Consider the following 26,806-nt stretch of genomic DNA (forward strand, 5'->3'; position numbering starts at 1 on the left):
GTACTCTTAATTTCTTCTCTGTAGTCACTGCTCTGATAAGCTACAGGCTTTTGAACTATGCATTTCTGTGCCCCATTTCTCCACTGGAATTTAAATAGGTTGAAAGTGACAATGTTTTTCAAAATTATAAAAAGTAATGGCAAAGGCTGATTTGAGCACAGGCTCCAGAAGTGAAGCACTAAGGTTAACACCTTACCTCAGCTCCAATATGCTAGTAACGTTCCTGGAGGGGAAGATACGCCGGATATAGTTAAAATCTCCAACAAAGAGACTTCCATCAATACCCACTGCCAGTGCTACAGGGGCCAAAAGCTTATTTCCTTCTGCCAGACCATTGCAGCTTGGACAGGATATGCTTCTCCGGCGCCCATTCCCCATAATGCTGGTTATCACAGCCGGCTGCTGAGTTAGGAACTGATTTTCTCCGTTGCCTTTGTGCAATATACCTAATGACAAAGAGCAGAAGAAGTGGTTATTACCACCATTCATTGCAAGGGACTTCAGGCTGTTCTCTTTCCAACAGCTGCTCTTAAGGACTGTGCACTGAAAAGACTCCAGCATTTGGGTTTTTGGTCGAACAAGAAGAGCAAAAGGGCTTTGCAGTAGTGAAAATAAAGGTGTAATGAGATTTAGTGTTGAAAAGCACACACATACACACCCACAGACCCAAACCTACAACCAGAGTCCTTTGGTGTTCATTATGAAAGAAAACACTGCCACGCAGCTCTGGCCTGGTACTGTGGTTTAGACTATGATAATAACTGGGAAACAAGAAGGCAAACAGTGGTGAACACATGTTCCTTATTTGTGTGCCTGGATCCTCTCATTCCAGTTTCCTATATTATGTTTTGTCTGGAATTTTGTGCCAACCTTACTGTTCTCTTTCCGCCTCTCAGTCTTTCATACTTCTTTTTAATGGAAAATGAAAAATGAGAAATGGAGGCACCAGAGAAGATGATAACACAGCAAATGAAAAGATAGGAGAAAGATGAAACTCCCAGAAGGGCTACTAAGGATCAGTGATAAAAGGCAACAGGAAAGCTAGTGGTACAGATCTTTATTAGGCTTCAAGGAAATACCTTCAAGATAGGATTTATTTTCAAAATATTTGTTAAAAGAGCAGACCCCTGCTCCAAGAAGACAGTGGATTCTCTGACAGAGTGATTATTTTCAGTGTCATCAAAATCTGTGGACATCTGGCTGGAAAGTTTCAGCCTCATGTTCCTTGAGAAATGCAGCTGCATGATCCTGATGTAACTGGTGACAACAGGGTCATGTACTACCCAAATATCTGTTTCAACAGTGTTGGATCCACTGCCCAGCACTGGGAGTGTGTTCAAATAGCCTGACCATGCCTGTTCTGAAGGCTACTTTAGATTTATTGAGCAAAAATATCCTTTGCTGTTTGTTAACGCAGGGATCAGCAGGAAGGCTGTAAACAACACTTTGTAGGGATCAAATAGAATATGTGCTGAGCATTCAGCTCCCAAGGAGTAAAATATGGAGATCAGAAACATTCAGCTTAGGATATGGAAGGACAAAGAGAAGTGAGGAAAATACAGACAGGTGACAAATGAGAAAGACAAATGAAACCCAGTATCTAGTCACAGACTCACACTTCTTGTAAGCCCCATCTCAGAGGGAAAAAAAGTCAAGCAAAAGGAACCAGGAATGGGTGTGGTTCATAAAAAAAAAAAAAAGGAAAGGAAGACAAAAAGATATTACAGTGGAATAAATGAACAACAGAATACAAGACAGAGATTTGGATTCAGAAAGTCATGTTGTGCAGAACAGTCAAAAATTTGTTGCAAAACAATTTCTGACAGCTGAAATGTGTTCCAGACCTTACTGAGCTAAAGATGAAACAAAAAGAGTGAAGAAACTGCATTTTTTGAAAGTGTAAATATAATGCAAGTAAAAAGGGGTTGCAGACAAAACTCCATATAGGACAGAAAACACATGGAATTAACTAACTCACCACTCTTGACATTAAGTACATGGTGTTTATCCAGGGACCATCCTCCTAAGTTTGAAGGATCTAGTTCAAATCCTTGCAGCAGTGCTGTCCTCTTCTCCCATAAAATGAGACTGGGGCAAGTCTCATATTCAAAACCCACAGACACTGAAATAAAAGAAAATCTAATATACTTCCTGAACAAACATTGAATTAAATGTCTAGAGCATATTCCCAATAATCAGCATTCCAGTTTCTCTCGAGAAGATGGAGTGATTATATTAATCCCTTTTATTCTACAATATTGTATTCAGATTTTTGACTAGACACAAATTTGAAACTTCATTCACACGTACTCTGCAGGGATCTGATCACTTCGATCTTAACAGCTCACATTGGGAAGTGACTGGTTTGGTGGGAGGAGAGTGAGAAATACAATTTTTAAAATATAACAAAATTATTCTATCAGATAACAGGACAAGATTAAATTCTTTATTTGCCAGATGTTCATGGCATTTATTTAGTGTATTCATTTTACATACCATATACCAAACAGCAGTGAAAACTTTGTGTGCACTTAAACACAAGTGCACTGTAAGCATTACTCAGGAAAGCATTATCCCATGCAATAATGTAAGAAAGAAAAGCTATAGCAAAGAAGAATTTAAGAAAACATAGAAAATAATTAACATTTTAAAAATAAGCTGTTGTTTCTACACTGGCACAGCTCTGATGCTCATCTTTAGCACTGTTGTATAAAAACTATTCTGATACTCAATGAAAACTGAAAAATATTATGATGATCACTCTTTTTCCCACCCACTAAAACCAAGCAAACTAAAAATAGCTACAGAACTACAAGACTGAACAGCATTAGAAGAACAGCATTTTCATTTCAAATGTGTTATACCACAAGAGACTACAATAATGGCATGTGTGAAAACCCAAGTGCACTGCAGACTGCCAGCCATGGGGATCATTTGTTAACAGAAAAAAACCAGAAACATAATGATAGACTAGGTTTCACCTAAGTTCCTGTGTCCAGTTTTTCCTATTTCCTGGTCTAAACCTCCTAAGTCAGGTACCAGTCAGGAAACAAAGGCATGTTGATGGAGTTTAGACACTCTGAATATGATCTTTAGTGTGTAAAAGGACAGTAACTCAAAGATAAACTGTGTCAGGGAGACAAGAACTGTTCAGTCTATACTTCCTCCTCCACAAGAAATCTCTGCAGTTTTCTTGCTTAGAATTACAGGTGTCACTTGGAACGTTTTGGAGCTTGTATGTGCTGACTTACCTACAGCATCTGACAACCCATACACCTTCTGACCATATGCATCTGTTTTGTCCCAGATAAATGTATATGCCAAGTTGGGAGATGCCTGAAATGATTTTTGAAACAAATGCCCTTCAACTGCTACCATCAAATGCACTTTGATGAGATTCAGAGGCACAAGTGTCTGAGTCATGATGATCTTCAGCAAGGATTTGTATCCAGCAGTACGGGAACTCAGGTAGCTGAGCTTTATACTAGAGCCAGGGATCTCAATTTCTTCATGAAGAACCTGAACATGAAAAAGATCAAGCATTTCACATTAGTGATTTTTATTTATTTATTTTTTTAATATCACCTCGCATATTCTTATGAACTTATGACTTTCTGCTACTGGGAATGGCTACCCTAAAACCAGTGCAGTGACACAGTTCAGCTGACATTTCTGACAAATAATTATTGGGTAGACATTCTTTTTAAGTACAAATAATTTTTACTGCATGTTATATGCAAGGGAAACATGAGAAACACAGTCATAGGAACCCACAACTTCCACTAACAGTATAAAGACTAACTGAATACAGTGAAACAACAGTGTCAGGAGAGTTTTCCTTTGTCCTAAGTAACAAACAAGGAAACAGCGTGTGGTTAGCACCACATGCCAAGCCTTTGCAAAATTCTCTCGAACAACCTAAGCTGTCAACTGAAACACAGAGATATACTTGATATATTGTATCATAATGGGACAGTGCAAGGTAGTCAAAGATAAATGTGTCCGGGTGACACAAGCCTGGGATATCTCCTGCATCCCTCACTAGAAAACCTGGTACCTGTCACAACAAATGCAGCTCTACAGAGGCATTTGCTGCAGCAATTGCAGGGACATAGTGACCCTGATTTCTGTATCCTTTTCACTCCCACTGTTCTTACCTGGGTTTCTGGCACGATGGGATTCCGGCTGGGAGCATCACTGAAGAAAGTTGAAAGTGGTGATGAAATGATGACTGGGTCAGGACGGACAAACCCACTCAGATCACAGCTGGGAATGGAGTTCTCCTCTGTCTTCATCACAAGTGTGTCCATGGCATAGAAGCTATTCCATGGCAGCCACACTGTCCTTTCCTGACTCATAAACGGGGCCCGCTCAAAGTGCAAGGTCAGGGAAGCTCCACCGTTTGCAACCAAGTCAAACCTAGAAAAACGTGGCCTTTAGAAGTGACAAGACTGAATAATTCCAGTAATAGCATTCCTGGCTAATGACACAGAGGTATAACCTACAGCCATGGGTTAATGCCTGGTTTTGGCTGGGATGGGGTTAATTTTCTTCCTAAGAGCTGCCACAGTGCTGAGTTTTGGACTCAGGGTGACAATAATGTTGGTAACACAGGGGTGTTTTTGTTATTGCTGAGCAGTGCTCTCACAGTCAGAGACTTTCCTCCTCCTCACCCCACCCCACCAGAGGGCAGAATGTGGGTGCACAAGGAGTTGGGAGGGGACACAGCTGGGACAGCTGACCCCAAATGACCCAAGGGATATCCCAGGCCATATGGTGCCATGCTCAGTATATAAACTAGGGGAGAAGCTGCTCCAGATCTGGCTGGGCATTTCTTTCTCTTTCTGTTATTTTCCTTTTCATTACAATTTATTATAATATTTATTTTATTTCAGTTATTAAACTGTTTTTATCTCAACCCACGAGTTTTCTTACTTTTACCCTTCTGATTCTCTCCCCGTCCCACCGGAGGTGGGGAGAGGGAGAGGACCTTGATTATGTTTTAAATGTCATGCTTCAAATGATCAATAATGGGATGGGAACCTCTGGCAACTAAACAGCTGAAAACCAGCCAAGACAAGCAATGATTGGAAGTCACCTGGACAAACCTCATCCTGATATAAAATCTGCATTAAATAATTTAAAAAATGCCCAACAGACAAACCACCACATTTATTATTACAAGCCACCTTTATGCAGAATAAGCAGAGAAGCCAAGTTCATTCTGAGCTGGACAATGAATTATCCCTTTCCTGAAAGACCCTGTCCATCAAGCACAGAATGGGACAGGTGGCAGTAACAGAATAGTAATGAGAAGTGTTCTACAAATAAGAATTCCTGTCCCCAGGATAACTGATCTATCATTTTTCAGACATATTAGGTGTTTACTCCCAACCTCCTACACAATCACAGCAGTTATGTGGAGCTGCACAGGCATTTGAAATCTGGCCTCAATGAGTAAAATGCTTCCAGGTTGTTCTGACAACAGAAGTAGGTATCAGTTGTTCCACATAAATGCTGGCAACGTAACAAACTACTCAATGACTTCAACAATTTATTCAGATTTAAATATAGTTCAGCTCACCATTTACTGCAGTATTAAACCACTGAAATCAACATTATACTCTTATTATAACAGATTAATATTCTGGGAAATGTGGCACTTGAATACTCCCTATAGTTCAGTTGACTCAGATTAATTATTTCAATTCAATTGTTTGTATGCATGATCAAGACAAAATGGCAAATGTTTACAATGCCTGTGTCAGATACACTGCTTTAGGTACCACAGCCAGTAAACCAGATAAACCATGACACATTGACTTTTGTTTATCTGAATCTGTGTGCATTTCAAATAAGCTGATACAAGGGGGAAAAAACACTTTTTTGCACAGCAGGAAATTGTCTAAATATATTCAATTAGAGTCTTTTGATTACATTCTACCCTGAAGAAACTCAAAAGAGAGTGGATCTTCAAAAGGAAAGAGAGACAGAAGGGAACTTTTAACAAAATATACTATTCCATAATGATACTTTTCTTTTTCCTAGAAGTGTTAGCCTGCATTGCATTTTAAAATAAAATATTTCTGGTCTCAGCTGGATATTGCTGTAGTCCACAAATGTTTTCACAGATACAGAGCAATTTTCTGAAAGGAGCCTGCCTGCTAACACGTCATTACCAGAAGTCAGCCTGTTCGTATTTACATGCAGTTAGTATTCAAAATGCCACGTGAAAAATTACTTTTGTGTTTACTTAATAGCTCTTTGCCCTGGGAGGAAGGCAATGCCTGATACCACATGGTTGCATCAGATCACACCATCTGTTAAATCAGCAAAGACACCACATATGAAAGGGGGACTCAATGAAGCAGGGACACTCACGTGCCATCCTGACGAGTGATGGTGTAGCCGTACTTTGGATACTTGACAAACGACACGTTGACCCCAACTAGAGGAGTTCCATCTGTAGTCACCACTTGGCCTCTTATGAGAGACACAAGACTGAAAAAAGAAGGAGAATTAAAGGTATTAATTGCAAAAGGGAAGCTATGTTGTTTATAAACGGAGCAGTGGAACACTTGTGCCTCATTTACTCTAAATCCAATTTTCTCCAGAGATTTTTCGAATATTGAAGAACCACAATATTGCCCAGGTCCCTCTATACACCTAAATCAAGACACTGTTCATCTGTGCAGTGAGATGTGTATACAGAATGGGAGTTAGTGCTTTCCTTGGCTAACAAGGCTTTGCCTCATTGTCTAATGAGGCTTTGCAGAGTAGAAATCTCCCTCAGAGTCAGCCAGGCCAGAGCTGTGACCCCGCGGCCCCACTAAAGCTCAAAAGCCTCCCTGTGTACAATAACGTGCCTGTGGGTGCCTAATACACTTAAAAAAATATGGTGCAATGCCATATCTTTTTTTTACACAACCAGCTCTCCAAGTTAGGGTTCACATTCCCTTGTCTTAGGGAATGACTGGTGTTCCTGCACCGCATTCGGTCCTGATTTGGAACCCCGGCTTTGCACTTTGCCAGCAGGAGGAAGGATTTGGTTTTAAGGCCAGCTTTATGCACAGGCAAAACAAAGAGTTTTCTCAGCCAGCAGGATAAGCAGCTTTGCTCAACCTGAGGGAGATGAACTATTCCTCCAAGAGGCAGAGTCAGTTCTTCCTCTTTGGAGAGTGCTTGTTAAGTGCGCAGCGGGCAGAGAGTGCTGCTGCTCCCAGCTGGAGAGGAGTCTCCAGCCCTGGCTCCTTTCCCTTCCTCCTTCCCTGTACCCTGAGAGAAGCAGATCGGTGGGGGTGGAAGCTGCTTGGTAAGAGGGAGATGGAAAAGGAAAAGTTCCTTGTGGATGACTTCCATTTCTACACTGGAAACGTGAAAACAGGACAAGTTAACCCAGGAAACAGGGAGAGAGTTAAATCCTCTTAACCCATAACCTCAGGGATCACAAACCCACATTTTCCTAATGTATTTTACTGGCTATTTAAAAACTACTTCCTTGTATTTTTAATTCCAAACAGGTGTAATATTTTCTTCGATATTACATAAAAGAAACTAATTAATGAAAATTAATCATTTCTGTTATTTTTCTTTTAGGACTTTCAACTGCTTCTTGACCCTTCAGGTCAAATTCTAATTTGCAAAATAACACTTCATATCAGAGTATGGAATTTAATAGAAATTGATACTTGCTAAGAAAATCTACTTGGGAACATACTGGACAAAGATAATTGCCTTGGCATTATTCATTTTGCTTCAATTATGTTATGTTATAAACATGGAGAAATAGTTGCAGGAAAAAAGTCACTCAAGCTTCTCTAAAGAAACTGTGCTGAAAGTAGATTTAGAAAGAAATCATCATATGGCAGAAAAGAATGAATAATGTCCATGACTTAATTGTTTTCTACCTTAAATTTTAATATTTCAGGAAATAAGGTGAATAAAATATTTTGGTCAATAATCTTCCTTTTCATTTCTAAAATGCTAAAATCAAGCACACAATGGATCTTAAAATAAGCTAAAATGTAGTTAAAATCTGGATTTATAAGAAGCAATATTTTGACTAATAGTCACACATAGGACAACCTTTCTTTGCTAATCTTTTAAAAGTGTAACTTACAAATTAAGCTGATACATGAAGCGCTTTTCCCTTTTTTTTTTTTAAACAAGGAATTTAAATGTGTAAAAACACCTAGCTTTTTTTTTTCTAAAAACTTCATCTTATTTCTGCACAGGAATGATTAATGAGACTTAAGTATTTTTGCAATCAATACATTTTTGTTATTTATTGCTTTAGCAGGGTAGGAAATAACTTCTTTTTCTTATACTAAGATTGGAAAAAATTAATAACCACTATTTTGTCCCACTTTTTCACGTCTCTCAATGGAACGAGAGCAAACAGAGCCAGTACCTTTCATGGGAGCTACTTCTTGGGACTATGGCAGCTTCAGTATATGTAAAACTTGGGAGTCTAACCCTGTGGCACTTTTAAAAAGTCAAAAACCTTAGTTTCAAAACTTACATTTTGACACTATACATTAATTTGCCTAAAATTGGTACCAAAAATAACAGCTGAGCTGCAGAACTATCAAAAGCACCTTCACAACTTAGAGGCTAAGGCCAATTTGAACGTCATTAATATGCCATTTGCACAGTTATGCTAAAATCTGCAGAGTACTTCAGATGAATAAAACAGAAGTAAGACTCCTGCCACCAGGAACCCTGGAAAACATATTTAAAAAAAAAAATCTATAATTTCAGACGAGATTTTTTTCAAAGGAGCCTCAGGATTGAAGTGGCAGCTCCTGCTTAGCCTAGAGCTCTAATTCATAGAACATAGAATGGTTTGGGTTTGAAGGGACCTTAAATTTTGTTCCAATATCCCCTGCCATGGGCAGGAACACCTCTCACTAGCCCAGGTTGCTCCAAGCACCGTCCAACCTGCCCTTGAACAGTCCCAGGGATGGGGCAGCCACAGCTTCTCTGGGAAACCTGTGCCAGGGCCTCCCCACTCTCACAGGGAAGATTTTCTTCCTAATATCCCATCTAAACCTACTCTCTGTCAGTTTGAAGCCATTCCCCTTTGTCCTGCTACTCCAGGCCCTCGTAAATAGTCTCTGTCCATGTTTCTTGCAGGCTCCCTTCAGGCCCTGGAAGGCCACAATTAGGTCACCCCAAAGCTTCTCTTCTCCAGGCTGAACGATCCCAACCTTCCCAGCCTTTCCTCACAGCAGAGCTGCTCCATCCTCTGATAATCTTGATGCCTCCTCTGGATCCAGCACTTGTTACACACCATAAGATTCCCAAGGGCCACCATTTGAGCTTGTCCAGGTCCCTCTGGATGACATTCTGTCCTTCAGGTGTGTCACTGCACCCCTTAGGCTGTCAACAGCTTAATTCCTAGGCTGTTTTGAAGACTGCAACTCATATCCATACTTAAACAGCTTGACTATTTCTACTACAAATTCTGATATTTCTTGGATGGGGCAGGAACATCTGCACAGCACTCCAGCCATCTAGAAATCTGGCATGATAATCACCCCCTTCTGTAAAACACTCGAAGATCTCAGAATGAAGTGTTGGATCATGTTAACAACACAGCTAAACATCATCAGATGGTAGTGGAATACAGACACAGGGAATACACTCATTTTCATTCCACAGAGCTTAAGGAGGCAATGGCTCAAGCTGGGTCAGCATCCAGCAGATAACAGGAAACTTCTGGCTTCTCTTTACTTGAGGAAACATTGCTGGTGGTAACTCATATAGACCAGCATTGTACCAACCAGCCTGTGGACTATTTACTTCTTATACTATAGCCTGTATTCCTTTTTGAACAAATTATTCATCCTCATGAATTAGCAAGCTTCTCCCTTGTTTTCCTTTTCACACAACACTGCGGAAAATTGCAAGAATTCCCCCGTCTTAATTTTATGGAGCTGATAAAAAAGATCACAACAAATTTCGATGAAAATAGAACAATTTTTTTCTTTCTTTTTTTTTTTTTCCCCCCAAACAACTCCATGTGTGTATGCATGGAGTATTTTATAGAATAGCATAAAATCTATATTATACAGAGTAGGATCCAGCAGGGTTTTCCTGATGGAATATGGAAATGATTGTGCTGTTTGAGCAGCACAGGAATGAATACAGTGGGGACCTGCCTGGTGTATCCAGAAACATTATGATCCTCTTTTTACAGACAAATATTTAGGGACCTGCTCTACATCACCCATTAAGCCTGTAATGGGATCCTGACTGGGAAAACAGTTTTCTGTAATGAAGTCCAATCTTCTGGGCGTTATCTGAAGTGATGTTCTTTCTTAAGCTTTAACTTTGGTGATATGAACATAATTAACATATTCATCAATTTCCTAGCATCTTTCCATGGAGACCTATTTAAATAATATTGATAATACCAATCTTCTTGTAAGCATACAATGGCATCAAATATCAATTAATGATGTGCTGGCTTTTAGATTCATTAGAAATATATAATTAATAATCATAGGAAGAACAAGCTTAGGAAAAAAAAACAAGAAGAAAAAGAAAACTTAGATGTATTGATGATACAAGTAAAATGGCTTTATATAAGGAATAAAAAATAAAACTCCCTAAGTTAATGTATCTTTAAATTTATTTGAAATGTTATTCCACTATTGAAACTTGTGTAAATGGCACTAAATAAAATGCAATCTCTTTTAACTGGAAACTACTTTGCATTTCCCTTGGTCTAGACTGCATTCTTCATAAAATACAAACCCCAGAAGCTCCTACTCAGTGGAAGGAACCTTCTTCTAGGTGTTGCCAATATGTTAAAATGCTAATAAATGCTAATAAAACTCAGTGTTATAAAATAAAGCCCACATCATCAACTGCAACAGAGTGTGATCAGTGCAAACACGAAGCACCTGAAAGCAGCATCTCACGTCAAAACACGAATAAAATATCGGTGGGGGAAATTCTCCCGTACAACTCAACTGCACAGATCCAGTGTCACACTCCTAGCTGCTACCTGCTGTTGAAGGGATTTTCTCCTGGGATGATGTGAGTGCTGTCCTTCCCCACCAGGAGCTTGATTCGATCATAGAACGACTTCACAGCGGGTGCTCCGGAGTGGCTCTGCTGGATGATGTCCAGGGGGTCCCGCGAGCCCCGGCACAGGAGGCTGTTCTGGCAGGTGGACTGGAGGCAGCAGTCTGGGTCCAGGCAGTCCACCAAGCCATCTGAAAGGTAATAATTGTCATGTTCAGCCAGCTGCACAGCGCTGTTGAGCAGTAATATCCAATGGAAAACTGAAGGCACCGGGAAAAACTTATCACAGAATCACAGAATGTGCTGACTTGGAAGGGACCCACAAGGGTCATCGAGCCCAACCCTTAGCCCTGCACAGGACAGCCCCAAGAGTCACTGATGTTAGAGGAAGATCAATCCCAGAGAAATATGTTAAGGTCTGGAATTAGGAAGAAGGAAGTGGTAGGAATCAAGGATTTTTTGTTTAGGTTCTGTGCCTGGTAGGGTTTTTTGTTTGTTTCGTTTTGTTTGGTTGGGTTTTGTTTTGTTTTTGTTCCCCCTTTTTGTTTGTTTGTTTGGGGTTTTTTTGTTTGTCTTGAGAATTACGCTGTTTCATTTGATTTGTTCTGTTTGGGGAGCTGAGAGGAGATGGGAGTGACAGAGTAAGTTATCATTATCTAAGTAAAACAAAAATTAAATTGTAGCCATTTTGGCAATTCACAGGAAGTGCTGCTGGAACTCCCACCTCCCACAGATACCTCAGAACTTGTGTGCATGCTTAGACAAGGAAGGATGTATTTTTAAGAAAAAATAGAATTTCAACATCAGAAATTAAAATGGAGTCAATGGAAAGATCGATCTGTATACTTAGATAAATAACAGCTGAGTGTTTTTAGCACACAGAGTAACAAGTCTAGCATCATCCTTTCCTTTGATATCAGCATTTAACCAAAATGTGTTCTCTCAATGGAGTTCTACTGTAATTTAAAAATTAATAACCATTTATTTTAAAACATTATCATCTCTAACAATTTAGTAACATTTGTTCATCTTCTCTAGCAAGAATCAGGCATTCAATCTGCAATCCATTTATGTCTGTAAACCTTCAGAGTCTCCCCAAGTTGTATTAATCTGATTTTTTCAATACAAATATGGCCTGGGCATACACCGAACACCATACAAAATAGAGAGCATTCCAGTAGGGAAGCTGACAAAAGTACCTTAGAGTAAGATCATGACTCATGCATTTTCAAGATTTTCAAATGCACAACAGACCAGTAGAGTGATAACTGGAAAAACAACAACAAAAGAAAAAAAACCAACCCAAAACTATAAAAAACTTTCTTATTTTACAATTAGCCTTGTATTTCCAACCCACTGTGTGTGCCTAAAATGACTGTTTCTGATTTAAAACTAAAATTGCCCAGGTATGCTGGCAATGTTTCAGTCAGGCCTCCAAAGACATTTAAGTCAGACAAAGTACCTTGTTGTGAGAGCTGTATGTTGCTTTAAGGTCAGCCGCCTATTCACATTAAGAGCTCCATTTATCTCGAGATCCTTTCCAATGTGGCCGTAGGAATTTTCTGTTTTGCTGCAGTCCATTTTCCACCCACTTTATATAATCATTCTAAGGACATCATGAGCTTCAGGGTATAACTCAAGGCACTTTTCCTATTAAGCTCTGAGAACTTTTTCTCAGTATCCTGCATTCCTTTTCAGCTTGTGAGAACCCTACAACCATGAACTTAGAGCTGCCCACAGTTTAGTCCACTCAGTTCTTTTACTCAGACGACCACCAGGCTAAAAAAAATCCTATCAACACACCAGAAATAACAGAGGCAAAACACAGGATATAAATTTCACATTTACACGCTGAAGCTGCCTCGTATTTTTGCCGTACCTGTTATTAGAGGTGAGCACAAGTTACGCCTGCAACGACCTCATCATGCAGCAGATTATGGGATGCTGTAACCAAACCCTTCTGATGACACCACGAACTTTGAATGGGCATATCAATCTCCCAGCCTCCTGTCAGTCATGAGAATCACATCTTCATGCTCACGAGCCCCCCTGGATATCGCCTGACATTGCAATCTCCAGTAAATTACCCTGCCACTGCCAATCTCACCGTTATCTCACAAACAATCAAGCAGGCAATCAAACTGCTCTGAATTGCCAGTTCAGGACCTGGGAGGCTGGAAACGTCTCCATTCAACACCAGGGAGAAACCTGCCTGTGATGCCTCTCATGTAAGAAGGTTTCAGTGCAGTTATGTGAATTCAGACCCGCACACTTTCAGCTGGCTGCAACAATATTTAGAAAAGACAGGCACAGAGCATAACAAATATACACAATTCTCTTGTTTAGAACATTATTACTTATAATATATGGCTATATTCCCCTGCACTAATTTATTCCCAGATGACTGGAGTCAGGAGTCAGGATATTTTTACCTCATGAGCTAGTAGATCCAGCTTGTTGCAACAGCAGCACTGAGTTCTGGGTGTGTTCAGCACACCCAGCCAGACCCCGGGCACTGCTGCTTGGTATCAAAGGCTTATACACCACTGTGCTGGTCACATTCACAGTTGCTGCTATTATTGACTTTGCTGCTCTCACATCTCTGTGCATGAAAGTATCAGTTACTCAGCAAATATCAATTTTTAGTTCACGTTTGTCTAATTTGCTATCCAGACTATTATCACAGAATGACTGAGGTTGGCAAGGACCTCTGGAGGTCATTTGGTCCAATTCCCCTGCTCAACAAAGGCTACCAGAAACCAATTGCTCAGGTCCATGCTCAGACAGCTTTTGAATATCTGCAAGGTTGGAGACTCCACAAGCTCACTGGGCACCTTCTCCAGTGCTCACTCACTGCACAAAGAAGTGTTTCTCCTCATGTGCAGGACCTTGCACTTCATGAGGTTTCTATAAGCCCATTTTTCCAGCCATATTGTACCGTTACATATGAAGTAAATTGTTACAAAATCCTTTATTTGCATTAGACTCAGTTGATTTAAACAAGGGCTAGAAAAAAATGTACTTTCTGTAAGAGAAACTCTGCCATTAGCATGAATTTTAATTAGAATTCAGTACTTTGTTTTTTAATATATGTTTCAGAGCTTGTCATCTTCCAGATTTCCTCAGGTATGCTGAATTATTTACGCAGTTAATTCAATGACAAAACCCTCACCATTCGCTTCCCCAAAATATTGCTGCTTTTCATGGCATACATATCTGAGTTTGAAGTGGGCAGTTAGCAGCTCTCTGAAACTCTGCATGCTAAAGGGAAGAGACTGGAGAGGGAGTTAAGATGGTACTGAACCTCCTCCAACAATTTGAGACCGAAAGAAGTCCTGACTTGGCCTTAACTGAGAAGAAGGAAAGAGGAAATTTTGATCTGATTTAAACTGGCAGCACAGGATTAACTCTCCATTGCTGTTCGTGGTTCTGAATTCCCAAATCTTTTCAGAAACCAAGCAAGTGGCATAGTATTCCTCTTGAAGACTTCACTTCTGCTGATGGATACACACATTTCTTGACTTTCCACAGGCTTCTTGGCAGACATTGCTATACAGCAAAAAGAAAACTTTAAACCATTACATGTAAGCAGACTAACCTCCTTGTGCATGCCATATTTGTGAGGCTTTATTATTGTGTTCCTCTTCACCATCCTTACAAGAACTAAAAAGCTCTCAGTAGGAATATATTTTACTGCTAATGTATTTAGAACCTCTCAGCATCAGTTTTCCTTCACCACTGAATATACTTCTCACCACTTCCAGGCAACTGGATTCCAGAACTGAGCTACACCTTTCTGCAGAAACTTGATGCTTGAGCTGTTGGGGTTTTGTTAAACCCCTGTGAGTAAATTATCTTTAGTTTACACACTTCCTCAAACACTTGCAGGTTGTGCTTCAGGTTCAATTCACGATGCAGGTTAGAATGAGTGAACTATGACTTGACATCCAGCTGCTTGAGAAAATGCTTTCTGTACCCAGCAGGGGACAGTTCTGTTTCCAACCCAAGACTCCTGAGCCCGTGCTCAGCAGAGGGCATCCTTACACTTCACTAGCTGCAGGAGCCGGGGACTTTCAGAGCCTAATTCCTGGAAATTTTTCTTTTTCCAATAAACATTTCAGACTGATGATTAAAATGGAGGTGGGGAGGAGTGGGGGGGGAACAGCAGCTACTACGAACCCTGAGGGCAAAAGGGTCTTTGATCACTCTAAGGGCAAATTAGTTAATTTATCATGATCCGATTTTAATTATGTGCAGTATTAATATACCCAAGGTGAAAGAATTAGAGATGCTCTATCAGATTATCAAAAGAGTAGGCCTTCTCTCTGCCAACACAGAAATATTTTAATTGAGCTCTAAAATTGCATGCAGAACTGCTTCCACAGGCTGGCTATGCCACAGCCCAGTGTATCTTATTACCAGGAAGTTTCATCTAATATTTAACCCAAATTTTCACACTTTTCAGGCCTGATCTAATTCCTGTCAGCTATATTGCCATATATCATTCAAAATAATTCCTCAGAAGTTCCTGGTGCTAACACGAAAGAAGATGCTTCTATTCCTGTTCCAGCCCTGTTTCCTCAAATAGCCAAACTGGAAAGTCTCTCCATTATACCACTGCCTTTTATAGCTAACTGCGAGCACAACAGGGTATTTTTGTAACCAAAGCTGCCTTTCAGGAAAAGCTGGATTATAAATCCCAAATTTTGGTGAAGTAGAATTAACCTGGATTCTGTGTAATGCTGGGTGTGCCTCCAAAAACTCCACAATGAGGGTATAAAGAGCCACTGTAGCGATTTCCTCGTGCAATATCTCAAAAGAAATAGGAACCTAAAAAGTAATGTACCCTCTCCCATTCCTCAAAATACCACCTGTAATGCCTTAAAGCACCCTGGAATATCAAAGTGGTCAAGCACCAGCCCCACTTCCCTTGTCCACTCAGGATCCCTGTGCTGCCCAGAGCTCTGGCAGCCAGGAAAACCCTCATTCCTGAGCTGGAAGAACCTACTGCAGGTGTAGCTCCAGCTACACCCTGAGAGCTTGGGGGTCTCTCAGCACCCCTGTATAGTGGATTACTGATGCTCCAACTCCAAACCCCACCTTGCTCAGAGTGAAGCTGACCCAGACAGCTCCAAGACAAGAAGCAATCTTGAAAAAACACATTTATTCAGCCCCAGGGTGCACAGATACCTACACAGACACCAAGGCCTTTTTAAACCATGGAATTTGCAGCCACCGAATTTCTCGCTTTCGCCTCTCCACGGGTTGTAAGAGCACGTTATTGTGGGAACACATCCCGTGAGGGGCAGAGGCAGGATAAGCTGGCTAATGTGTGCAAAGGCGATTAGAGGCTGACACCAAATTTTAACAGAATCACACACAGGCACACTCATTAGCTCTTGTCAAACTTACATAATGTCTAGTTTCGGTACACATTTTATACCCCAGCCCACATGACTCACCCTGGCCCCCACCCCCAGCAGATTTCAACTCCTGATTGCGTTTGATGCTCTAAAACTGACTATTGTACAGGCTCTGGGAAGGTATTTTCTGCGCCAAGAGTATTCTGGGTATTTATATTGAGAACTTCATAAAATCTTTTGTCTGTGCTGAATTAGAGACCCCCGCTGAGACAGTGCTTGTTGAGGCAAGCTAAATTACATGATTTGCTTTTGTGCTGAGAAATACTTGTATTATCTTAAATGTCACGAGCCTGATGCAGTATCAAGTCAAAGGATTTGTAATTTTCTAAAAGCAATTTTTTTCTAAATGTTTATTGCAGGAAGACACTTCTCTTTTCCTTCTATTTTCCTTCTGTCTAATTTCAGAGATGAGTTTTCTAAGACAACTCAAATAAACAGCCTTTCAATCAGTCAAGTGCACTGTCCTGACAGTGAACTTCTCTAGAAATGTATTTTCCTCGTGAATTGAAGAGATTTCATACTGGAGCAGATAGCTGACTTTCTCTCATTCATTATCTTTAATGTATTGTGCCAAACAGAATTACCACCAACTGTACTTCTTGGTGGGGTTACAGCTATAAAGTAACAAACTGAAGGGCAAAATTTGCCTTCTGAGAGATGCACATCTCTCTTTGGAAAGCCAAGTGGAAAATAAATTAAAATGTATTTTAAAAAGAATGTCCCACTTTGCATAACAAATAAGAAACTCCTCATTCTATTTAGCTTAGTATTCTATACTGCTGTGGGTTGCTTCCTTTCCTTCCCCTCCCAATTTTAGTCCAGATAATTACATTTTGAGGAGAAATGTGATCTGGGAAGTGATAATAAGCAGTGATTGCATTTAAGCCTTTTTTTAATTTCTTTCTTTTTTTTTTTTTTTCTTTTTTTAACCTGCCTGCACCTGTCCTCTCCATCCTGATCAAATCTGAAACAAACCAATTTAGCAAAATTTTGGTTATTTTCTGTTTTTCTTTCTCTGAGATTACACAAATGTACTGGCAATAAAAAAGTATAAAAATGAGTAATTTTAAAAAATGCAAAAACTGAAAGAAGAGAGAAAGAAGGAAAAGAAAAGCCTAGAAAGAGCAACCCCAGTGGGCAATACGGGCTCCTGGCAGGGCTGCTTCTGCAGAGGCCAGGGTTCTTAAATATCTCTCCCAAATTATCCCAAGATGCTCAGAACAAAGACCCCTCAAACATAAAGGGTATGAGCTGCATCCAATACCTAATGAAAATATTCTTTAGAAAAGGTATATGAGTTTTGCTATGCATTACATTGTCTAATGTACCTGGAGGCACTATAAGGTCTAAGGTGAAATCTAGTTAAACACACACAATTTAAGGAGATACTAAAAACATTTTTCAATTTAGGAACAAGCAAATTATGATAAAACAGTTTTTGCAAAAAGATGGGTATAAAGAGCCACTGCAGAGATTTCCTTATGCAGTATGTCAAAAGAAACAGGAATTTAAAAAGTAGCATATCCTCTCCCATTCCTCAAAATACCATCTGTAATGCCTTAATTTCCTAAAATAAACCCACAGTGAATTAAATGGGTTATATGTGTCTATTGGGGGGATTATATATTGTAAGCACAATTATAGGTCTTAAAATAAAGCTATTTCTAAGCCCTCCAAAAGATGCTTAATAACGATTAGATTACTGAGGGACTGGTTAAGGAGAGATATTATTGGCTTTAGAAGTGGCCATAGTGAGTAAATTGTGTAATCCAAACATGGTTTGGAAAACAGAAGCACTTTCCAATTTAAAGAGAACTTAGAAGTGAGTCAATGCCACAATCCTCCTCCTTTTCAGCCAGGCTTTGGCCTTAAAGACAAATAAATAAATAAACAGATAAATAAGAGACTTTCAAGTTTTTTCAGCAAAGCACCATAGTAACCATAAACAGGTTTATAATGAATTATAGAATCATAGAATGGTTTGGGTTGGAAGGGACCTTAAAGACCATCTATTTCCACCTCTCCGCCATGGGCAGGGACACCTTCCACTAGACCAGATTGCTCCAAACCCTGTCCAAGCCCAGCCTTGAACACTTCCAGGATGAAGACCTTGTTAAGCCTATATCTTGGTTTGACCTGTGATGGTGAGGACAAATGCAAGTCCAGTGCCACCTCAGGTCATGCCCAGCTCCACCTGAACAGCCCTGGGAGGATAAAACAGCTCTGGACACCTCTCCTCTCTCTGCTCTGGAATCACATTTTATTTGTGTGAGTAATCCACACTGACATCTCATTTAAAATGAAGATTTTTAAGTCTCAACGAGACAGAGACACATCTGCCCCTTATAGGAATAAACCAACTAAAGAGCATTAAACTAAAACAGAAAGAAAATATTAAGTATAATCTTTCATTTTTCTCTTTTTGAACTACAGTGTGGAGTTTGCATTGTGGCAGATAATAAGACAAAGCAGGACAAATGGGAATCCCTCTGGAGTCAGTGGCACTGCTCTTCCTGACATCCATGAAATGAAGACTTGGCCCAAGGCCTTTGAATCTGATTGTTAGATACAAATTACAATAGGAATGGCTGAACAGGGAGAGAGCTCCAAAATATGTTGGAGTTGCTGCCACATGGGGAAAAATAGAAGATAGAAAATGATAATTCCCTTTCAGTGACATGCTGAAGGAACTGCACTTTACAACATACATAGATGGACAGAAAGGAAGGAGGTTCAGCTGTCCGAAGAAGGACCTCATTTAGGAAAAAAAAAAGTATTTTTAGCAACCCTACTGCCTTCTGAAAGAACAGCTTGCATCTTCAGTACTACCCCAGAACTACCTGCCTATGTTAACAGAGCAGTGTTGCTAATGGAGCAGCAAATGAGTTCAGCATTTTGCTGCAAATAAACTCAGCTGAGTTTCAAATGAAAAGAGTGACTGGAAGGAGAGGCAATTTCTTTAACTTCCAATAATCTTGCATTTTATGTGAAACTTGGGGTTCTGGTAACTATCTGGATCTTTAGCATTGATTCCCATAGTACAGTTTTCAGCTTTGTCTAATGAGAAAACTTAATTTTGCCTGTTCCTTTCTATACACAGTCACAATAGCGTAAAGGTGCAGTTCAAAGCAGAGAGCACACATCCCTTCCAGCCTCTCCATTCCTGCATGCTCCCCTACAAACACACAGGTCACAGGACACATTCCTGGCCAGGTGTGTGGTGATCCAGACACATAAAGAGCAGTACAGCTCAGGCAAAGGCAGAACTGCACTCTGAGATATTAAGCATTAAGTGATTAATGCTATATTTGAGTTTTGTTGTAGCCCTTGTGACAGTTTGACAAACTGATGGTGATGACAATGGCTCTGTCCTCACAGTGCATATTGGAAAGGACCCCACGCTGTCTCAGTGAAAACTGAAACTCAAAATATAATCAAGCAAACTGCAACAGCAAAAATCACCAGGGCACGAGAGAGACTGAAGAGCTCTGCAGTGCCACAGCCTGTGGGTAACTCAGCCTGTGCCAGGTTGGCAAAATCCAGGTGTCTTTGGTTTTTCAAATATGCCTGGCAAGTGTGTGGAGGAACAGCACCTGAGCTCCCTCATACAGGTACTCTATAGAAACACAGTAGAGAAACATGGGAGAGCAGGAATGACTGTTGAATTAAAGTGCTGAGCTCAGGGTCAAAAGACAAGAGGATTCATTTCTGCCTTTATCATAAAATCCCCATGTGAAAATGTGTGGGTCAAAGGGACTTCTCAGGTTATCTGGACCTTGGAACAAGCATAAATTTTCAATCTATTTACACTCACAAGAAGTGATGAGCTATAACCTCTCTAGTCTCTGGAAAAAAATGACTTCAACCTGCAAGCCTTGAGAACATCTGAAGAGTTCTCCCCTAAATCTTTCCAGCCTTCAGCCTCACCAATCTGTTTTCTTTTTGAGGTGCTTTACTGTGGTAAACCAGAAACCACGCACCCTGCATGGTAATGGAATACAGGATTTTGCATTAATTAGTAATACATAATATTAGATGTCTATTGTATGGCATAGTCTATGTATTCTTTGCCTACAATGAACTACCATTTGCCTTCTGTGAACTGAGTTTTAGAATTCTGCAATTTTACATTAGGATGAACAGCTGAATGGTCTCACTGGTCATTTTTTCCCCTGTTTGCCTGTCTGTTATACAAGTGCAGAATAATGTCCTGGATAGATAAATAAACCTCTTATTCCAGTATTTCTAATAATGTTTTCCAAAGTCATTCCTTGCTTTGAGGACACTGTAATGATACATCCATTTTTAAATTGTCCTTTATAATCTTCAAAGTCTGTAAAAACTGCAAATCTAAGCAGTTCACCTTTTAGTTTCTCCCAGGGCATATTAGGACAAGTTTAGTGGTTTTTTTTTTTTATATTTAAATGCCAATAATGTAACTTGACAGTTAGATTCTGCTCTTTACGATTCAGTTACAGCTATAAATCAAGTTCTAGTTCTCTGAAATTGAATCAGCTTTAGCACTTCTAAAATACTTCCATAAGCCCTGATCATGTGAAACCAAGGAAATAATAGAGGATTTTCCTATCAAAACTAGTGGATGATACTCAGATGTGGTTAATATCACGTAATCAAAACCAAAACCCCCTGTTTATCAGTTTGGGACTTACAAACAATTTCTAAACCCTGAAATCTTATATAAAATTAAAGCAGTCATCTTAATGACAATTTTACCCTCGAAGAAGCCATTCAAAGCAGCCAAATGTTTCTTTGCAGTTTTATGAAATACATTTATAAAACATTAAATGTTATAAAACATTTATTAAGCAGCAAACAACAGATGTGCTCTTTAGATTAATCATTGGTCAAAGAAAAGCGAAGGAATCTCAAGGACGAAAGTTGTGTCTGATGTTTGGTTTTTAACAGAGAGCAGGAGCACATGAAAAAGAATTTATGTGACTTACTAAGGACATTGTATTGAAAGTTGCTTCAAATGAAGGAGCAAATTAAGCAACCTTGTTTAGATGGCACAACTTCTTAGATCTGCCTTCAGGACAGCATGGCCTAATACACCATGGAAGGCTCTTACAAAACTTGATAAAGTAAAGCCATCTTTGGAGGGAAACACGGGACATATTCCATATTTAATAGGATAGGCCTGATAAAGAGGATGGAAAATGGAAGAGGGATGTCAGACCATACCTGCCTGCTCAGCACACCTCGTTCAGCCCTTCTAAATCTGGCACGTGACCTGTGCAGTGCGACAGCAAGTGTCAGGCACTGACACAGGCTGGGCACAGCAGAGCACGCCCTTGGCACAGACAGGGCAGGACAAACACTGCCAAACACCCTGCCCTGTCAGCTGCTCTGCTGTGCACAGGCACGGGGAGCTCTTCTGCAGCCCACGGGCACCAGGAGCCACAGCAAGCAGTGCCGGTGGGCAGGGCCACGCTCCCCACCGATGGGGTGTGGGGTGGGACTGAGCATCCCACCCGCCCCACCACGGGAGCTGTGGGTCCCCACGTCTCCTCCCTCTCCTCTGCTCAGAGAGAAATGTAACACCACCGCTGACAGCAGTGACTCCCGAAGCAGGTGTGTGCAACCCTCTGCTCTTTCGGGCCGGGAATCGAAAGGCTTTGCTCACCTCCCTCGTTATCCTTGTTGTCGGCACAGGCGGTTTCCATGGCGACGCTGCATCCCGGCCCCCTCCAGCCGCTCTGGCAGACGCACTGCCAGCTGTTCTGGCCCAGCGTGCACCTCCCGTTGCCATTGCACAGGTCCGGGCATCCATCTGGGAGGACAAACGCAGAAGATAAGCCCAGGGCACACCCACCCCGCTGCAGTGTTACTGTGCAGACAAAAAGGTCCTGCTGCTGGGACAAACACTCGGTGAAGAAAGGGGACACCTCTGAGAAATGGGGATCTAGCTCGAGCCAAAGGGCAGGAGGATCCCTACCTGCTCTAATACATGCCTTAAAAATCCTTTGAAGGTTCAGACCTCGAGCTGACAGTCTGCTGACAGAAGATCTGTCTCCTACGTGCACACAACATAGGGAGGGGGAACGTCTTCTTCAACAAGCTCGTCAATGCTCAGAGGGCTTTTGCACTGTCAATTGCATCATTCTCCAGAGTGTCTCTAAATACAAGGTTTAAATAAATAGTTTTGTCTCTAAACACAAAGTTTAAATAAATAGTTTTGTCTCTAAACACGAAGTTTAAATAAATAGTTTTGAAAATATTTTCCTTCACTGACAGTGGTTTTAGGCTACCTACTTATTTAATGCTAAGTTTACTCATATTATGAATGCAACATTTCACACTTTCTGAAAAACGCATTAGAGGAGATATCCCCCAAAAGATGTATGTTTTGAATTGATTATGGATATGACATGACTTATTGTATAGCAAGAGCCAAAATAGGAACAAAAATATTAATTAGCTAAGCTGCTAAAAAATGCTAACGTTCTAACACATGTCCATAGGTGATAGAATACCTCAGCTGCTTTTTCCTGGAACTAAACGAGTCTCAGGAGGCACTACTGGTATCTTACTGAATATTCATTATGAAGAAGGGTAAGAAAACCAAACTGCAGCCTTGGTAAATACAACTAAATCCATCAGTACCCAATCCTCACAAGCACATGTATTTGTCTGTGGAGGTGACAGAAGAGATTTAAGTGACTTGCAGCAGGTCTCTCACAGCACCTCTTCACAACTCTGAGCAGAAGACTGTGTGGCCATATTGACAATAGGTGTTGGATCTCAAATGTTCACAAGCTCTTGTTTGAATTGAAAGTACAGTCTGATCCTGCCATCTCTACAACCACTGGAGAACATGGAATAAAGATCTCATTGCTGTCACTTTTGGACAGAAAATTTTCCCTCAGAACAGCTCACAAGACTTCACCTCTCCACCAGCAGTGATGAGTCACTGTTGGAATCAAGACATGCAGGGACCCACTGCAGCTCCCTCAGCTCTCACTGACTGGCTGGGTTAGTCCTTCACATTTGACACCATGCCCCCAGGCTGTGACTATTAATTAAGTATTCCACTCCTCCAGGTATTTTAAGAGCACAAAAGGACTAATGGGCACCCTACCAGACTGTGGATACTCTTCTCACCAATTGTGAGTGAGGAAGGTAGCAGCGAGAAATACCCTGAAAACAAACAAAAATGTTTTCTTTGCCTGACAGCACCGCCTCAGATGTGCAGCACTGGAGAAAGGCTAAGATGACAGGATGTCACCTTTGTGCCCCTTGGCCTCTGCAGGTAGCAGGGAACAGAAGAAATGGTCAAGTTACCACAGCTTTCCTGCTAGTGTTGAAAGGCTGAAGCCCTCCAGAAATCACTAATTTGGGCTGCTGTGTGTTTCTACAAACCTGTTCAGAAAGCCACAGCTCTGAGTTTCTCTCTTCCTGCTCCTCCCAACTCCTTGGCTGTAGCCAGGTGATGGCAGAGGGCAGTTCCTCTGACCCCACACTGGTTTTCAGACTTCTGCAGGAGTTTACCACTTATCACAACAGGTCCAAGTCTATTCAGTTCATGTTACACAGAAAGCTATCAGATATAAACAAGTCCTATAAGTTGTATTTCAGTGTTGTTGTGTATTAAAAAAATAGTGCCCCTTTCAATTAAATTTATGGTACTTTGCCATCACATAGCTTAGCTGCAAGAAATTTCACTTACTTTTGCAGCACAGGTAATAGATTTTCAAGACATTTATTTTATCTCTTTCATTTTGTCAGGTTGTTTGAATGACCAAAATGATAGTGTTCGAGGGGAGGCATCACAGTGTAGGACCAATTATTTGTTTTAAAGGAAAAACAAACAGTAATTGTGAATATACACACACGGTTGGTTTTACGCGGAGGCACTGAAGAGAATTAAACCACTGAAGCAGTTTGCCTTGCAGCATATGAGCAAGATGAAAACATGAACAGTAGGGAGCTAGCAAAATCCCTGAAAAGTTTTAAGTGCAGCTGGGGATTAATGGACATGACTTTGCGTTTAGTGTAAGGAGAGGAGGCAGCACCACTGCTATAGACATGATGTTGCTAGGAAACACTATGCTACCTCTCTAGAGCTTATTTAACCACAGCCTTCCAAAGACACACTGTTTGAATAACATAAATATCAGAAGGAAGGGAATGAACAGCGGTAGACCATAATAATAAGATACAAGTACTTGGAGAATAATGTCTTCTTTTAAAGATCTATTAAATTAATGATGAATTAACTTCAAAACAGCTTTAAGTAATGGACAACTAACTAGGTATTTTGCATGGTTATGTCTCTATACATGCTTATGTGTATATATGGATTTCTGGTTTTGCCTCTCTTCAAGGAAATATCTCTGTAGCATTACAGTCTGCTAGACCAACTAGACAACAGAGCTCCAGATCTAGTATTCACAAGTTTTCTTCTAAATAAAGTTTAAATTCAGGCATTGCGCTGACTATCTCTTTTTAAATTTTCCTCCATGTGTATGTGCACAACGGGTAGTACTGGTGAGCATCCTCTGCACACACAGCATTTCCACGTGGCTCGTGGGCTTTGAGGGCCTTCAAGGGATTTGGAGAGTTTCACTCTGCAGCCCACGCTCAGCAGTGTGCAACCTGCTGGCTTATGAGTTCTCTGAGTAAGGCAGTCACAGAGGGAAGGGCTATCAGCATCTTATCTTAAGTAACCCACGGTGGTATGAAGCTCTCAGTCACAGCTCAGAGAACGGCCCCTCGTGCTAAGCAGACAGGTTGCTATTCCTGCTGTGCAGAGCAATTCCCCTCATCTTTTCCATTACAGTATGCTTAATGGAAAATGTCAAGAAGCAAGGTTAAAAAAAGAAGAAAGTGCTTGTTTAAAGTGCTAGATTGACAACCTATTTATTCACAGAACAGGCAGAGTACAGGCAACAGCAGTTCAAGTGTCTCACGCTTTTGCAGCTGCTGCTAAAGGTGAAACACTAATGCAGCCTCCCTTCTCTCTCAGTCTCCAACTTGTCTGTGGGATTGGAAACTGGGACCTTCAGTACAGGTACATATGCAGTAATTAAAACAGCAAGAAAGATTTCAGTATGTTTTGCATACGAGAGATCATCAGAGTCAGAATCGTTATGAACAGCAAAAACCACGATACGGACAGTGCTTGTTTCGAAAATGGGTAGTGCTGGATATATTTACAAGAGAATACTCATAGGTTTCATCTACAATGAAATTGTTCTGACACCAAATTAGAAGGTGATTAATTCATTTTTAACTTGGCAAATTAATTTCCAGTGTCTTGGCAGTAATTCTAATCCAGTTTTGGATAAATTCTGCACAGAGTTCCTTTTCACTCCACTGATACTCACAAACTCCAGGTATACAAATACACCTGTCCAGCTTCCCAGACACACATAGATTTTCCTTTGCATAAACTACTTTAAAATTGCAGAACAAACATTTTAGGTAAATTGAAATATAAAATCTGCCCAATTAATTCGTGGTTTCAGTCAGAATCATCAGTACTCCCACTTATGGTGGAGCAAATCATTCTGGAAAGAAAAGAAGGGAAAGGGCAACCAGGGATAGAGAAGTCAGAGAAATCTTGCACTTTTTAAAGTTTTCAAACTTCGAAGGAATAGGTAGCCTCTTAGCATAATTAAAGAAAAAAGGAGAATAGGAGAGATAGAGGAAAAAAAGTAAAATCTTAGTGGTATCTCGTAAGCACTTACAGAACAGAAATGGATGACGTTTTTAGCTTCTACTGTTTGTATATGGAAAAAGAAAAGTAAAAATCAAGAGGTTATGTCTTCTGAGTCCTTCTGATCCTACACTGTCTATCAGCCATCTATCCTCCAAAGTCCTTCAAACAGGATTTTCAAGCAGAAGGGGTTCCCAGCACCCCTCCCCATTTAGTGCACATGCCATTCAGTGACAGTCTGGAATGTGATATCTCCTGTTTATCTCTCTGCCTGACCTCCTTTCACACACCCTGATCCAAAGCCCCCTGGCAGGCAGTGAAGCCTTTCCACTGACTTGAAGTGAGGCTGGACCAGGTGGTCCTGTGGGTGAAGAAGCCCTGCAGTAGAGTGTGTTCTACAGCACAGTGGTTTCTCGCTCATAGGATACACACGAGTTTCAAGGGGATCATTTAAATTACATTTAAATCCTCCTCTTCTCATTAGAGCTGTTAACTACAGAGCTGTAGCAAATAACAGTAGTCTGGGCTACGATGGTACCCGAAGAATATAGAGAAATGACATAAAAGCAGTAATGACAATAGCCTGTTTAATTTGGATTTTAGAGGATAATCACTGTTTTCATATTTTCTGTTCATTCCTTCAGTGAGGTGCTGGTATGCCTACAGCTAT

The 26,806-nt window shown here is 40.6% G+C and overlaps 1 protein-coding gene across 21 annotated transcripts in view; it reads right to left on the reverse strand.

The window, feature by feature from the left end:
• Positions 1 to 26,806, reverse strand: part of TENM2 (teneurin transmembrane protein 2) — a 1,078,265-nt gene that overhangs the window by 31,606 nt on the left and 1,019,853 nt on the right. For all 21 annotated transcript variants that reach the window (XM_064671589.1, XM_064671588.1, XM_064671590.1 and 18 more), the window contains 7 exons: positions 22,102 to 22,248; positions 11,015 to 11,225; positions 6,382 to 6,501; positions 4,158 to 4,419; positions 3,252 to 3,519; positions 1,979 to 2,122; positions 197 to 446 (listed from right to left, as the gene is read on the reverse strand). In XM_064671589.1, coding sequence (XP_064527659.1) covers positions 197 to 446; positions 1,979 to 2,122; positions 3,252 to 3,519; positions 4,158 to 4,419; positions 6,382 to 6,501; positions 11,015 to 11,225; positions 22,102 to 22,248 — 1,402 coding nt within the window. The remainder of the gene's footprint in view (positions 1 to 196; positions 447 to 1,978; positions 2,123 to 3,251; positions 3,520 to 4,157; positions 4,420 to 6,381; positions 6,502 to 11,014; positions 11,226 to 22,101; positions 22,249 to 26,806) is intronic.

This window comes from Pseudopipra pipra, chromosome 15 (assembly GCF_036250125.1).
Source record: "Pseudopipra pipra isolate bDixPip1 chromosome 15, bDixPip1.hap1, whole genome shotgun sequence".
NCBI classification, from domain to species: domain Eukaryota; kingdom Metazoa; phylum Chordata; class Aves; order Passeriformes; family Pipridae; genus Pseudopipra; species Pseudopipra pipra.